Source organism: Tupaia chinensis, unplaced genomic scaffold (genome assembly GCF_000334495.1).
Source record: "Tupaia chinensis unplaced genomic scaffold, TupChi_1.0 Scaffold148470_1, whole genome shotgun sequence".
NCBI classification, from domain to species: domain Eukaryota; kingdom Metazoa; phylum Chordata; class Mammalia; order Scandentia; family Tupaiidae; genus Tupaia; species Tupaia belangeri.
Genome location: NW_006208319.1, coordinates 265,475 through 281,985, shown reverse-complemented (window position 1 = coordinate 281,985; position 16,511 = coordinate 265,475). Strand labels below are relative to the sequence as shown.

The 16,511-nt window shown below is 48.4% G+C and overlaps 2 protein-coding genes across 3 annotated transcripts in view; one reads left to right on the top strand and one right to left on the bottom strand.

Annotated features, from left to right (window-relative positions):
* EFHC1 (EF-hand domain containing 1) overlaps positions 1-3,262 on the top strand; it is a 51,526-nt gene extending 48,264 nt beyond the window's left edge. The window contains exons 10-11 of the mRNA XM_006170437.3: positions 452-662; positions 2,433-3,262. Coding sequence (XP_006170499.1) covers positions 452-662; positions 2,433-2,504 — 283 coding nt within the window. The 3' untranslated portion in view covers positions 2,505-3,262. The remainder of the gene's footprint in view (positions 1-451; positions 663-2,432) is intronic.
* A 5,869-nt stretch (positions 3,263-9,131) lies between these two features.
* TRAM2 (translocation associated membrane protein 2) overlaps positions 9,132-16,511 on the bottom strand; it is a 94,671-nt gene continuing 87,291 nt past the window's right edge. For both annotated transcript variants that reach the window (XM_006170435.2, XM_006170436.2), the window contains 2 exons: positions 15,922-16,085; positions 9,132-14,641 (listed from right to left, as the gene is read on the bottom strand). In XM_006170435.2, coding sequence (XP_006170497.1) covers positions 14,568-14,641; positions 15,922-16,085 — 238 coding nt within the window. In that variant the 3' untranslated portion in view covers positions 9,132-14,567. The remainder of the gene's footprint in view (positions 14,642-15,921; positions 16,086-16,511) is intronic.

Sequence of the window (16,511 nt, the reverse complement as noted above, 5' to 3'; positions counted from 1 at the left end):
GAATTGAAGAGAGAATGTTAAAAGAAACTACAAGAGATTCCTGGCAGCGTAGTTATATTTATTTATTTTTATACGGGCACTTATTTTTAGATGAAGTAACATTAATCTGCAACAGCAGTAAATGCCAACAATGTGATTCCCACAAACACCAAATTTGGGGTGGTGGTGGTAATAGATTTGACTCTGGTGCAGTGATTTAGCAGATGGCAGGAAGGGAGGCTGAGCGGGAAGGGAGGTGGTTCAGAAGCTGCCCCATTGATGTCTTCCTGATGTGGAGGTCAGCCATCAGCCTACCCTATGGGCAAGTGTTCAATCATTGGTCAGATGGGTGTCAAAGCTGTCGCTGTCACTAAGAACCCTCTCTGACTTCATCATTGAGAACTTTGGTCACGGAGATAAGATTTGTCAAGAGTAAATACAATGTCGAGTCATTTCCTTCCTTTCTTTACAGCAAGCCAACTAAAGAGGACCCAGGCGTGCAGGAACTGGAAACATTAATAGACACAATCCAGAAGCATCTGAAAGACCTTTCATGCAAAGACAGAATTTGTGAGGCATTTCAAATGTATGACAATGAAGCTTCAGGATATGTGGACAGAGAGAGGTTCTTTAAAATCTGTGAATCTTTTAATGTCCCAATTGATGACTCCTTGGTTAAGGAGGTTAGTGTGAATTACTTTTTTGGGTTTATTATGGAGTTTGGGCACTGGTAATACTTTCCTAACAGTAATTGCATGTGTGTTTTTGTTTTTGGTTTTGGTTTTGTTTTTTTCTGGGCTTTTTAGAGAGAGATTTTTGCTATTAGGCACTTGCATTCCCTGAAGAGACAGAGAAAGACAGAGAGACAGAGAGCAAGAAGTTACCCCCAGGGGGGGTGGCCATGCTGCAATCCTTCCTCCGCCATTCCCCTCTTAGGATCTTGGATACACATGCACACACGCCCAGTGTGAGTTTTAAGTTACTGGGTCTGGGACTCGAACTGCAGTCAACTACGTGGGAGTCCAGCAATGTAACCATAACACCATCTCCTGGTCCCAACATGTGTATATTTTTTAATACTGGGGAAGATTTAGGATGTTTGAATCAGATTTCTCTCTGTCATGATTATGGTATTTCCCAGATTATAGCATTGGCATTTTCCTATTGCTACTATAGGCCACCCTCTTAAAAGGTCATGAATAGGGCTAGATGGCATAGAGTGGTTGGTAAACCTGTGTGTTAGAGCTGAGGAAGGGATCAGAGGTGATCCTGGAGGGGCAGCTTCCAAAGGGGGATGGGGAAGCAAGGTAATTGAGCAGGGTGGTTGGCAGCCGTTGAACCCTTAACAGCAATGCCTACATCAGCCTATCAGGAAGGCTAGAGTGGAAGGGGAGAGACCACTGCCCAGGGGCAGCACTGTCTGTCAGTAAGAGAGAAGCATAGCCAGCTGCAAAGAGAGAAAAGTCATAGAAATTTTTCTTCTAGAATTTTCACAAGTGATTTGAAGAGGGAGTTTTATGCCTTTTCTTCATTATTAAACTTTAGCCAGCGTTCCTCTGGAAGTCAGATAAAAAAATCTTGTATAATTTGCCCACCACTCGGGCTTATTATCTTAGAGATAGTCTCACTGATTAAGAACTTTGATATTCTTTTCTAAGCTCTTTCCAGAAATTAAGAATCATTTTGGAAAGGATTTTGGTCAGGGCTAAAGAGACTAGGTTGGAGATGAGGATTTGTCATAGGTTGAAACATGAGCAGGGAGTGAGGGAGGGCAAATGGAAGGATATTTGTTCACGTGTACCTCACATCCATTTAGCTCCTCAAACCTTAGATTGACAGCATGCCCGGCTTTTGATTTTCAAGTCATTCATACTGTCTGACATGGGAGAGAGGAACAATAATCACTGGCAGATGGGACTAGGAAGGGGCAGGTGGGCAGGTCTGCGCATCTAAGAAACAGAACCATCACCAGTCTATTAGCAGTCACGTTGAGTTTCAGGGGACACAGTCTGAGCTTCTCCTATCAGGCTGTGATGACAAGAGCCTGCTATTTCAAGAATCTTAATCCCCTTAGATTGGATGGACAAAATCTGGTATTTGAAACAAGGTATAAAAACAATTAAAGGTGCTTTAAAAATAACAATGTTAGTCCTAAAATCTTGGGCAGGCCATTTACTCCATTCAGCTTGTTTCCCTCAGTGTCACTGGGATAATGTCTGATCTCCCTGCAAGGACCACAGCATCATTTCCGATTCAACTGAAATACCAAAACTCTGAACTGGTTTAGAAAGGCTGGGGGTCCTAACCTGAGGCTGCTCTAAAAATAAAGTATAATAATAACAACAACAAAAAGAAAGGCTGGGGGTCCTTACATAGGACAATGCTCTGCAATTAGGCTGAAGAAAGTCCTGAATATATATCTGTCTCACCTGTTTTCTTGCTTTCTTCTGCAGTTAATCAGGATATGCTCTCACGGAGAAGACAAGATTGATTACTATAACTTTGTGCGGGCTTTCTCAAACTGACCTGGCTGATGAGATGATGCAGTACAACTTTTGGATGTTAGACCTACACTGTGAAATGTATCTTGTACTCTTCAAAAGGGCATTTACAGAGTTCCTGAAGTCGTATTTCTTTTCTGGTTCTTACAATTCACTGCTACTGAAGTCTAAATTAAATGAGATCTTAATAGGATCTAAGATTAATGCCTTATTTGGAGTGGTATATATTGTGATGGGTAATTTTAAGTGCCAACTCCATGAGGCCACAGAGTGTACAGCTATTTCATCAAAACATAGTTCTGGGTGTTTCTGGCGAGATTAACATCTGAATCAGTAGACTAAGTAGATTGCCTTCCCTAATATAGGTGGCTCTCATCTAATCATTTGAAGGCCTGAATAGAATAAAAGGCTGACCCTCTCCCAAGTAAGAGAACTCCTGCCTGATGGCCTTAAAACTGCAACATGGACCTTTTCTTGCCTTCGGATTCAAACTGAGACAACAGAGCTTACTGGCTTTCAGACTGAAGCAACTCTATCAGCTCTTCTGGCTCTCAGGCCTTCCGACTTGGACTGGAATTACACCCCCGCTCTCCTGGGTCTCCATCTCCCTAACTTACCCTGCTGATGTCAGGACTTATCAGCCTCCATAATCACATGAGCCAGACCTTTTCTCTCTGCACACATGTGCGTACACTCACACCAGGTTATTCTGTTTCTCTGGGGAACCCCAACTAATATGGATGTAAAATGATAAAGAGCAGGAGGAATTATAGATTTGCTAGAAGCAACATTTGGGATATTGTAAATACACATATGATACCACTTTTGCTACTAGTTAATGGGTTTATCACTATCCACTCAGCTGCTCCAATATAGTAAGGAAATACACCATATGCTTTTCAAATTGTGGTTCTAGGCCCATTAGTAGAACTGCATTAAAAAAAAAAAAAAGGAATATAATAGATAAGAGTGTGGCATACATAGTAGGATATATACTATACATATGTGTGTGTGTATATGTATATATTGATATAATTTTGCCATATTTACACACACACATGTATAATTGCACACTATTCAGAGAGAGAGGGTAAGCATCCCCTTTGATGGAACATGGTCATGTCACAATCTCTTCTTCATTTTTCCACCCTGTTGGAATTTCGGACACACATGTACCCAGCATGTTTTTCAAGCTGCCAGGGCCAGATTCAGACTGCTCAGTTAGCCATGTGGGATCTGGCTGACTTGACTACAAGGCTGCGGAGTTGGCCTGGGTATTTTTTTCAAGTTTGTCATTTCTCCCATTAGAGACCCCAGTAGGGGCCTCAGTGCTGTGGTTTGCCCCCAGTCTCAGCCAGCCCAGATCATGAGTGCCTGTCATGCTCATGGGGGTCCTGGGACACAAACCCAGGGCCTCTCCTGTGTGTGTCCAGTTGTCTTACCACTGTGCCACCATCTGGTCTCAATTTCATGAAATGTCTGTTTCAGTTGAGTGTAACATAATTTTTATATGGATTGTAGGGGGAAAAAGATCAGAAAAATACTGCTTTTAGAAACCTTGCCTTGAGATAGGGAGGGGAAGACTCGTAGTAGTTATTGGTTCCCTAAGGAGCTTTGACTGACTTTCTAAAAGCAGAGCCAATTTTAGCTGAAGCCAGCCACCAGCTTCTTCACAAATTTAGATTCCTCTCTACTACCCCAAATATAGCATGAGTGTGGATGGAGTCACAGAGCACCTAGGATGGCTGGGTCCTCTCAGGGCTGCTGGGAAACTTCCATTGGTTTTTCCTTAATGAGCTAGGTCACCCCTAACCAGCATATAAAAAGGGCTGGGAAATGTATTACATTGACTCCTTTTCTGCTCCACGTTATTAGACTATCAGAAAAGTCATGATGTATTGTTTTCTATGTATTTCTATGCAAAAACGCATCATGACTTTTCTGACAACCCATTATTTTTGGAAGAACCCAGGTCTTGTTTTATTTATCCCCCAATCATTCCTGTTTTTAAAAAGTCTCCTTTTTTAAGTATTTAAAAAATCTGTTTCAGTCTAAACAACACTAAGCTGTATCCTACCTCCCTCAGCTTAGCCCTGCCCCAGTTTTGGAAGCCTAAAGAGTGTGTGTGTCTGTTGGGGCAGGTATGAGGTGTTTCTTCTTCCTTCCAGCTTTTGCTTCATTTCTCCCTATTCAGCCACATTGATGCTTCTGGCCCTTGTAGGGCCTGGGAAGGTTTAAGAGGTGAAAAACTGGGGAAAAGGGCAAAGTCTTATTTCTGACTGGCAAGCCATAATCTTGGGTTGGGTCCCTGAGTGATATGTGCCCAAAGGCTGGCTCTCTTCCAGGGCACGTGTGCGTGTGTTCTTAGGACACCTTCCCACCAGGAAACCTTCCAGTGCACCATTCTCAGATGCAGATGGTCCAGTCTTCAACTGACTGCCCAGTTCTAACATGTGCCCTGAGGGGTCTCCTCATCCTCTCAGCAGGTCCTCTTGGTGAAGGCCCCTTCAGGTTAATGTGCCCTTCCAGGGTGTCCATAAGTCCATGTTCTCACCCACATGGCTCTCTTGGCTGTGCTGTTAGTCTTTCCTTAAGACTTGTTTTAGGTGAGAACCAGGCACTTTAAATCATTTGCTTTCCAAACTTCAAGGGACATGTGTCCAACCAAGTCTGTGAAATGACGCCCCTTGCTGAGCTTACAGAGCCACAGAACTCTGACAGCCCCTTTCAACAAATCTATGCCCTCCAATGTTTTCTCCATCAACCCTGCCTGCTGTAGAAGAGGGATGTCTCAAAACTTTGGGCCCCTCCTCAGCACATACTCCATGCAGCAGTCTGTGGCATATGGAAACACTTGCCAGTTTTGTCCTCAGTTTGAAGCCTCAGCTACAATGGAGATTTAGGAGAGGAAAATCTCACATCCTTTTACCCATCTTCTAAAAAGTGCTCATAGCTCTTCTAACCTCAGATCTGACCATTCTTCTTGTATTTTCCTGTGTCATTTCTACTAGATAAAATGTAGATTTCTATAGGATGTAATGCATGAGCACAGTATTAAAGTCAGTCCCACTGTAACTGAATTGCTAGAAGTTATCTCAAAGATGGCTGTCTTGAGTAAGGCAGGCCCTATTCCCACATATCCTTCACGTTACACTGCCTTCCAAGTGTACCCAAGATGAGAAGCTGAGATGTACCAGCACCACCACAAGGTATAAAAGCTGCTTCACAGGAAACCAAAACCACAGGCCTTTGGTGTGGTGTCCTCACTCACTACTCACCTGTTTATACAAGGTAGCAAATGTAGGAGCCATGAAAAACCAAATCACTTACTTCCTACTGAAATCCTGGATGGCAGTGCAGTCATCAGATGCCGATTATCTTATGCTATGGTTGCAGCTGGCCTGTACCTGGAGTCCTGGGCTCCAGAAGAGTTTCACACTAGTCCACAGCAGTAATATTTTGGGAAGAAGAAATGACTATCCCATCAAATTGGCCACCAGGGAATTGAGACACAGAATTAGCGTTACTGTCAGTATTACCAGGGCACTGGGTAGTCACAGCTATCAGGTCTAACTAACTGAAGGCTATGTCTAAGATGGTTTAGGGTGGCTTATGGCTTTAGGGCTAATAAAAATCTTCCTTGTGGGTGAAGAGGCTGTGTGTCAGCCACTACTTTGAGACCTGAGTACACTGTCTGCACACCAGGGGGACTTGAAAATACCATCTAATGCAGGTGTATCAAATCTCCATCTAGGTTTTAAGGAAATCTGGGACCATCTGGTAGAGCCTTCTCAAGACTCAAAGATCACTTGGACAAGTGACTCTTGACTATCCTGCTAGCACATAAGTATGAACATGTTGACTTAGAAAAATGTATTAAATTCCTTGAACCATGAACCTTGCATTTATTTTCTCTAAAGCTTACCACTACCATCCCCCACAAAACAAAAGCAAAACCCCTACGACACAGATGAGCAAACAGGCTCATAAAAGGTGAACTGCTTTCGGTCACCCAGCTTCCAACGGCGAAGCAAGACTAAAACTCAAGTCTGCACCAAAGTCTGCCCTCAGAGCCACTCACCTTCACCTCAAGCAGAGTTTCCATTTCTCACACTGAGAGTGTCCTTGGCTAGCAGTCATCTCCTGAGCACGTCTCCTGAAGATGGTTCTGGAAAATGCAGCCACACTGCCCACCATGATTACTAAAGCTTGGATGTCCTCTAGTTGGCACCAACACATGTAATGGCCTTTGCATGCAAGCTAAACCCATCTCCTCCAAGTCGAACGCTTCACAGCACAGCAGGCATCCAAGAATGGTATACCTTGTGGTGGTGCTGGTACAAACCATCTTTAGAGCACTTTAAATCATTTGCTTTCCAAACTTCAAGGGACATGTGTCCAACCAAGTCTGTGAAATGACGCCCCTTGCTGAGCTTACAGAGCCACAGAACTCTGACAGCCCCTTTCAACAAATCTATGCCCTCCAATGTTTTCTCCATCAACCCTGCCTGCTGTAGAAGAGGGATGTCTCAAAACTTTGGGCCCCTCCTCAGCACATACTCCATGCAGCAGTCTGTGGCATATGGAAACACTTGCCAGTTTTGTCCTCAGTTTGAAGCCTCAGCTACAATGGAGATTTAGGAGAGGAAAATCTCACATCCTTTTACCCATCTTCTAAAAAGTGCTCATAGCTCTTCTAACCTCAGATCTGACCATTCTTCTTGTATTTTCCTGTGTCATTTCTACTAGATAAAATGTAGATTTCTATAGGATGTAATGCATGAGCACAGTATTAAAGTCAGTCCCACTGTAACTGAATTGCTAGAAGTTATCTCAAAGATGGCTGTCTTGAGTAAGGCAGGCCCTATTCCCACATATCCTTCACGTTACACTGCCTTCCAAGTGTACCCAAGATGAGAAGCTGAGATGTACCAGCACCACCACAAGGTATAAAAGCTGCTTCACAGGAAACCAAAACCACAGGCCTTTGGTGTGGTGTCCTCACTCACTACTCACCTGTTTATACAAGGTAGCAAATGTAGGAGCCATGAAAAACCAAATCACTTACTTCCTACTGAAATCCTGGATGGCAGTGCAGTCATCAGATGCCGATTATCTTATGCTATGGTTGCAGCTGGCCTGTACCTGGAGTCCTGGGCTCCAGAAGAGTTTCACACTAGTCCACAGCAGTAATATTTTGGGAAGAAGAAATGACTATCCCATCAAATTGGCCACCAGGGAATTGAGACACAGAATTAGCGTTACTGTCAGTATTACCAGGGCACTGGGTAGTCACAGCTATCAGGTCTAACTAACTGAAGGCTATGTCTAAGATGGTTTAGGGTGGCTTATGGCTTTAGGGCTAATAAAAATCTTCCTTGTGGGTGAAGAGGCTGTGTGTCAGCCACTACTTTGAGACCTGAGTACACTGTCTGCACACCAGGGGGACTTGAAAATACCATCTAATGCAGGTGTATCAAATCTCCATCTAGGTTTTAAGGAAATCTGGGACCATCTGGTAGAGCCTTCTCAAGACTCAAAGATCACTTGGACAAGTGACTCTTGACTATCCTGCTAGCACATAAGTATGAACATGTTGACTTAGAAAAATGTATTAAATTCCTTGAACCATGAACCTTGCATTTATTTTCTCTAAAGCTTACCACTACCATCCCCCACAAAACAAAAGCAAAACCCCTACGACACAGATGAGCAAACAGGCTCATAAAAGGTGAACTGCTTTCGGTCACCCAGCTTCCAACGGCGAAGCAAGACTAAAACTCAAGTCTGCACCAAAGTCTGCCCTCAGAGCCACTCACCTTCACCTCAAGCAGAGTTTCCATTTCTCACACTGAGAGTGTCCTTGGCTAGCAGTCATCTCCTGAGCACGTCTCCTGAAGATGGTTCTGGAAAATGCAGCCACACTGCCCACCATGATTACTAAAGCTTGGATGTCCTCTAGTTGGCACCAACACATGTAATGGCCTTTGCATGCAAGCTAAACCCATCTCCTCCAAGTCGAACGCTTCACAGCACAGCAGGCATCCAAGAATGGTATACCTTGTGGTGGTGCTGGTACAAACCATCTTTAGAAAAGTCTTTCCCACACATCACAGACTTCAATGAAATTAGAAATAATACACTATCCAGCACTTGCTAGAACTGACACTCCCCCCCCTTTTATTTTTTGTAGAGGTTTTTTTCCTATAGGGCACGTGCGCTCATCAGAAAGACAGAGAGAGACAGAGAGACAGCAAGAAATCACCCCCCTGTGGGGGGGGGTGGCCACACTGCAGTCTCTTCTCCTGCATTCTCCTCTCAGGATCTTGGGCATGCACACACACACACCCAGTGTGAGTTTAAGCCACCGGGTCTGGGACTCGAACTGCAGCCAACTACATGGGAGTCTAGCGACATAGCCATTACGCTAACTGCTGGTCCCTCTCTCCCCATTCTTAACTTCAATTGCCTAATTCACAATGGGCAAGTGTCTCTGAAGTTATGCAAGAAATGACTACGATAGTGAAAAATATTAGACACACGGGCTAAAGGTGATGCACGGTCAATTTTCAAATACAAGCAAATATAGACATCCAGATGAGAAAGTATTACTATATAGAAGATGTCAAGGACCAATGCCAGGGAAAGACCGATAATTCTATGCCTTTTATTCAGTTATTTCAGAAAATACTCGATCATTTGTTTCAAAATGTACATTAAAAAAATCCATACAAAACTGTAATTTGTTGTAAAACCAGACAGAAACAGTGAAAAAGGACTTGAAAAAGTTCACCAAAGGTAAAAAGACACCCCTCCCCCCAACCCTTTTACATGAAAGCATAAATACGGCAGGTACAAATTTTCCTTGAGTTCCTGGTTGAAATTTGGTCCGTAACACACACAGGCTAACTTAGAAAAACAAAGAGACAAGTTTGTCCACATTTGCATTTTGAGTTGCTCAGGGCACCAGCAGCCTCAGCTCATCCTTCAGATGTGTATTAACAGGGGAACTGAAAAACAAGGTCTACGAGGTCTACGGTCTCATCACAGGAACATTTGAACCTGTGCCCAAGGCGATGGTGGTACTTTCTACACAGCCAGAGCCTCCTGGGGGAACAGGCAGCCCACCTGTGGCTGACTCTCGGGAGTCTCCTCCTCCCCACGCAAACGAGAAACTCTGAAATGCGTCTAGGCAGAGCGATGGAGAGGCCACGGGCACCGCTCAGATCTCAGCCCAGACGCCGACTCATGTCCCATCGTGAGGATGGTTCTTCCTTTCCAACAGATATTTTCAAAAAAACATACAGGCTTCTAAGATGATGCTACATGTTCTACAAGAGTGCCACAGAAACTGACCCAGGATCATGAGAATGACAGCAACAAAGGGAAAGCGGCTGACGTTTCTTCCGTAAGGGATGATGACCTCCCCTCCCTTGGGTCCCCTGTCTTCCCCAATAGGGTGCTGCAAGGGACAGAAAGGCCCATGGAGAAGACCACCGGCAGGGAGAGTTATTGCACAACCCGTAAGAACAAGAAAAAGGCAGGCAGGCAGGCACGGGGCAGGGAAGAGGGTCGCTGTCACTACTACACGTAACACTGAATTAGGAGGCAGGCAGATCTGCAGCGGCTGGGCCGGACCCACTGGCAACAGGGGTTACCTATGAGTTAACACTTAAGCCGGGAAGGAGGAGTAAACACTGTATCAGACAAACTTCGGGCTGGATGGGAAGCAAAACAGTTCAGAGAGGCTATGGCAAGGGCGCCTTTACTTTTAATCTGGGATTGGAGAGTGTGGGGGAAGCAGGAAGAGCAAGGCTCACTGTGCGGGCCAGCGGCACAGGGGGATGCAGGGTAGGGGCTGGACGCCTCTGAGCTTCCCGCCATATGGAGTGGCGCAGGTGCCTGCAGTTGAGCCACTTCACAGGCTTCCACGACAACCCAGTCAGGCCACACCAGAACCGACACGAGGGCAGAGCCAGAAACGAAATCGAGAACACACCAAGTGAGATCCTACGGCAAGGAGTGAGGGGTGAGGGGTGGGGTGAGGCCCGAACAAATGAGGTGAAGCTGTCACAATGCGTGTCCCTTTTCTATGTGACTATACTGAGGTACTGGGTTCTGGGCCACAGATGACAAGCAGCCCTCAAGCCCCGGCAGCTGGGGGCTGGGGCTCGCCACACAGTATGAGCGAAGGCTACAGACAGAGCAAGGCACTTCGGACACAGGAAGACAGAGCTGCTCAAACCCAGAGCCTTCAGCCCCCCCGTGCTTTTCTCCCCATCGCTCTGCTACTTAAGGGGCCTGCACAAAAGAGCGAGCGAGCGGGAGGAGAGGCAGCCCGGAGGAGTTGTCTTTTGCAGCCTTTTGGGAGGTGGAGTCAATACTAGGGCAAGAAGTATGGTGAGCAGGAAGAAGGTTGGTAAAGGCTTCCTCACTGGGCCAACCTTGGCTGGAGAGGGCTTTCAAAAAGATCTGATGCTGACCTAATTCTGCAGTAATCCCCAAAGTCCTCTCCTGAGAAAAAGAACTGTTAGCATGTAAGTCAAGAAAGACCCTCCCGCGGCTGTCCGGATTCACAGGACACTTCCCATACATGAATAAAAGTCCCCAGAAGGTAAGACCTGAAGCCCTTAGACAACAGAGTCAAGTCCAGACCTCCCCGCTTCTCCCACCCAGACCGATCCTGAGCAGGCTGAAGCACATGAAGGAAATCCAAATCGCGGCATTCCCCAGCTACCAGGGGACCGACCAGCCCCTTCTAATTAAAGCACTCACAGAATAGAATAATTTCATGTTGTGGGATCTTGGGAGGGGGTGTACTCTGCCCCTACCTCTTATTTACTGCTTGTTTGAAAGGTCAAGGGGTATTGGGGCAAAAGGTTTCCCCCCCTAAAAAAGAAGCACCCATCCCAGGCTCGGTGGATTTTAGGGTGCCAGGGATTCTAGTCCAGAGAAGCATCTGTGAAGGTGGCCGAGCACAGGTGTCTGTTTTGGTTTCTGACATGCTGCTAAGTTCTGCCTCTGGACAGGATCACACGAGGTTCCTGGCACTCACTTGGGCCTGGCGCCCATGCCCAGGTGGGGTTAGAGTGACTAGAATGGGTATGGTAGCTCTCCTTCACCCTTGGCCTGCTCCTCCTCCCCCAGAACCACCCCTTCCTTCAAATGAACACATGCAATTTATTAATAGTGCGGCTATCAGCGCCTGGATGGTAAAAATAACTTGCTCATCACTGAACCTCCAAAGGGAATCAGCAGCTCAGGAGTCTCCATCCACCAGCCTGGCCTCCCTTCCCTACCACTGTCATCTGCTGGCTTTCCCCAAACACGCGTGCCAGCCAGGGGTGTCGAGAGAGGGCAGCGGGTGCTGAGGTAGACAGGCATCTTCTCCCCTGCTCTTGGCGACGGTGTTGAGCTGGCCTGTCCAACCTGGAGGTCTGGCAGGGCCTTCACAAGTGCGTTGGCACTTTGTTTGGAGAGAGTAGAGTATGCAGAAAACTGAAGGAAGTAGCCAAACTAGGACATGCTAGCCCCACAAGCTCACAGGATGAAGTGGGATTGAATTATCTAGCTCTGGCAACATGGTGTCAACCTGCCAGAGGCTTGGCTCTGCTGTGAAATATGCCAGGAAGGCCAGTGGGGATAAAGTACCTTACAATTACCTCCTAACCCCACCAACATCCCTGAAGCCCAGGCTGGGGAGATGCCAGCCTTCACGTGGTCTCAGGGTTTGCTGTTTTTTATGCATAGAAAAGATTAACTGCTATCACTGAGCAAACCCTTCTCCTATAGGACACAAAACCTAAGCCGACCCGGGCGACTAGGCTGGTGGTATCAACCCAACGCACAATATACTGGAAGCACCAGCAGCTTGCAGGAGACTTGGAGAGCATAAAGCCATGTCATTTGAAGCACCCGAGTGTCCTGAGAAAGAGCAATAGAAACCAACAACTGTGAGCATGGAGGCTGTGGGATGGCAGGTCTTCGAGATGGGAGGCTCCCCTCTGACTCCCTGGCACTCGGCACATAACAAATAGCACATCTCAAGCATGCCATACATGTTTGTTGAAGGCATGGCTCAGCAGTTTCACCTGGAATCACCTGGTGAAGATAAGGCTCCTTTAGGACATTGCTGAGGCCCCTGCCAAAGCCACAGGCCAGAGAGAGCCCAGGATGGGCATCCACGCTAAGGGGTGGCTGCTGGATAAACAGTCCCTTCACTTGCAGCTCCCAGGCAGGACAGGGAGCATGAATTCAACCACAGCCTATGCCAAAGCTCTTTGACTGGCCAAGGGGTTCTGGGTCAGGTCTGCTGGGTGGATAGCAAGCTACCCTTTTCCCTACGTTCTGTTGTAAGAGAGTAAGGGGGCGTGAGAGAAGAGGGAGAGAAATGCATATGTTCAAAAACACTGTCCCACTTCCTAAGAAAAAAATGAAAGAAGCCAAGGGTAATTATTTTCCCTATTTTTGCAACCTTATCCTGGACAGAGGGATGAACGTATACAATGATTATTAGGAAACAAATCCCGGTTACCAGCAAATTTAAATTTACCTGTGATGCAAGTGACCTGGAGAAGGGGCGTGGTTCTGATGAAAAGACCTGTCTCCCCCTTCTTGGGTCAAACTCCAAGGTTAGCTCCTACTGTGCTATCACAAGAGAACCAAGGACTAATGTCCCTGCATCCACCAGGAACTGCTCCCCTCCCCTCACCACGGTTCAGGGGTTCTTAATCAGGACCTGTGAAAACCTAACTCCCCTCCTGGAAGTTTTCTCAAGGCACCAAAGGACTCAGAGGCCTTGTCCTCAGGTGGAGAGGAAGGAAAAGAATATGTGAGGGAAGAGGACGAAAAGACTCCTATCACCAACCAGAAGAGAGACTCTGAGTCCATCCTGGTTTCATGTGGTCTAAAATGCTGTAGGTTTGCTCAACAGACATCAGCAAATGACAACAAATCTGAAGACCACTCAACAGGTGAGGCCAGGGGGACCGGGTCCCTTCCTGGGATACCAGGGCTGGCGTGTGGCGGGAGCCCTGGAGGCTTTGTGTTTCTGCAGCTCAAGAGGTGAAGTCAAGGTAGCAAGTTGGCCCTGACGGGGCTGGCTGGTTCTGGAGTTTCTCTCAGGCAGGTTTCGTAACTGCTGTTTGGTTTGGTTTAGAATGCTGGTGAATGGCTGAAAGGCGGCTGCTGCTGGGACTGCCGAAGGGAGGCCTAGGTCAATGGCTCTGCCGCTTCTGCTGCCGTCACCCTCTGGAAGAGCTTCTGCTCAGCGTGCTCTGCTCTTGCTCTTCCAAGCAGGAAGGCCTGTGCTCCTCCAGCACTTCCCCACCCAGCGACAGCACGCTGGTCTCTGATCCAAGACCAACCCGTGGTGAGCTCTCGAGTCCTGGGACCCGGCAGAGCTAACACCATCCTTCTGGACTGAGTCGTCAGGTCCCAAAGCCCAAAGCCTCGGCCTTTACATCGAGCAGTGGCTGTTGTGCCTCCAGATGGTACGTGCAGAATTGGAATCCTACATCTCGTCAGTTAATCAGCACCAAGGAGATGATGATCCAAGAGGGCTGGTCCTTCCTCTTCTTGCCCATCCACACGAGGACCACCATGGAGGCTGCTACCGGCCCCAGGCCGAGTTCCTTGGCACAGGGCATCTAGACTGGCAGGTCCCGGAGACTAGCGGGACAGGACTGCAGTCTTAGCTCCCTCCCGTTGTAATTTCAGACAGAAATTGCACAGTAACGTAAAATTAAGAAGAGAGAAGCAGCCATGGAAGAAGAGAAAGAAGAGGAAAGCAGAAAGATAACCAGGAGAACCTGGGCTTCTAGAAAACCCAGCACAGGACAGAGGAGAAGACATGAGGTGGCTTGAGGGTGAGAAAGAGGAAGGTTTTTGGCTTTATTGAGAATGGTTTATGGAAGAATCAGAAGAGAAGCCAAGAAGTAAGAAGAGAAAAACCCCGTTTAAAGACAGGCTTCTGCTGTTGGAGACGGAGCAGCACGAGCAGGGAAGAAGAGGCCACGATGGGGCCTGGGCCCCTCGTCTCCCTGCTGGGTCCCCACCACGAGGATTCCTGTTCTCAGCACTTTGGCCTTAAGGAGACTTGAGTTTCTTAGTCCGTGGGGAGGTTCCATTCTCTGCTTTCACAACTCCATTTTCATGGTAACCTGGGAAGTGGAGAGAGACAAAGAGATACGTTGTCTCTGTGGTGCTGAAACAAGAGAGGGAAGGATGGGCCTGGGCAGCCCTGCTGTTACTCGCCAGCCAGCCAAAGAGACACTGGGTCACAGCTCCCCACGGCAAACAGAAGCTAGCAGACAGCCCGAGGAGGCGCCTGCTTTCTTGTGTCTTAGACAAGTGGCCACATTTGAGGGGTTTGCTTGATCTCTGAGGGTAGTGAGAAGGGCCTGGAATAACACAGGTAAGCTGGGCATAGACAAGAGGCCTGCTTGCTCAGGCCTGAGGCCAGGACTGGATACTCCCTGGAATCACTGAGAGGCTGCCAGGATCCTCAGTTCCTCCAGGCTGCTGCAGGGTGTCAGCCCATTTCAGCAACAACCCACAAGGCCGTGGCAACAAAAGGGATGGGCTATGAGAGCCTGTGAGGTCAAGGCTGTACTCAGATGCCTGATACTCCTCTGGCAGGAAAAGTGTGCTGTCCTTCCACTGCTGTTAAAAACACCTCACAGTGTATGCTTGCTCAAAGTCAAAGAGACGTGACTGGTGGCAGCCTGGCGCGTTCTACCTCTCTAGCCAGCTGGGCCAAACTCCCGGTCACACCCAGCTGTGCATGTGTCTGCTTCAAGCACACACAGGTCTTTGCCAAGCAGTGGCTGCCTAGAGAAAGGCAGGTGAGTCGCAGACAGGCCCCGGGGCTGGACAGAAAATGCAGGGCTGGCCATGCCTGGGGACCTGGTGAGGATGAGTGATTACTGGCATGTGGGCAGGGGCTAAGGAGAAGTGGGTGTCCCACCCCTGCTGCCCACGAAGCACTGTGTCACAGTGAGTCACACCTGAAAACAGAGGAGGGGCCAGCAACATGGGAGGCAGGGCCAGCTGAGATGCAGAGCAAAAGGGCAGGTGAGGACAGAGCCTCGGTGTGGCAGAGACTGGGTGGCAGCAGCCATGCAGTGCTTGGCTAGGCTCCGGAAGCCACCCTGAGGCCATGGCCTGCCAGAGTTCCCCGCCCAGTCATGGCCCTGCCCACAGCAGCCAGGGCTCCCAGCCCAGTTAGAGCCAGCCCCGCCCATAGTCGGTCCTGGCCCCTGCCCAGCCACGTGCCAGTCAGGGAGCCAAGGAGCCCCAGGCCCAGGCATGGAGTCAGGGAGCAGGCACTGCAGATGGGCCTGGGGAGTGCCCAAGGAGCCTGGCCCAGCCTCCCCCAACCCACACACATCCCAGACAGACTTCACTGGCTCTGCGTTGTGCCTGGGGCCCTGGCGCTCACCAGATTCCCTCTTGATGAGCCTGGCTGGTAGTCTGGGGGCAGCTGGGACTCTCCGCTTGGCACTCTGCTCGTTCCAGTATTCCCGCCAGTGCCGCAGCTGGGAGTGGATGAAGCGCCACATGAGCCAGGCCTGGGCAGCACACACCAGCAGCAGCACGCTGAGCCTGCAGAGGGCGGAGGAGGGGCTTGAGGGCGGGGCTGGGCTGCCGCCTGTGGGGGTGGGAGGACAAGCCAGGGACCTGGCAGCTCCCATGGCCCCAACACCCGTGGCCTCTCTGCAGCATTCCCCCTACTGCCACCATCACCAGGAAGGGCGTGTGCTTCAGTCAGTCTGTGCACACTTCCTTCAGGGGCGGAGAAGGGACAGGGCTCAGGCAGCATGGGAGGGAGGTGGCTGCGGTGTGAGGGACAAACATCCAGTCCCATCAGCACCAGGGCTGTTCCCATGCCCAGGGGCTCCTTTGTTAGCCACAGCCCAGAACAAGGCTGAAAGAAGCTCCGCAAAAACTGGCAGAATTTAAATGAGCCGACTTTGAGGGAGCCGAAAGAATTCTGTAAAGAGTGGCTTTTCAGTTAGCTCGTCCGCTGTC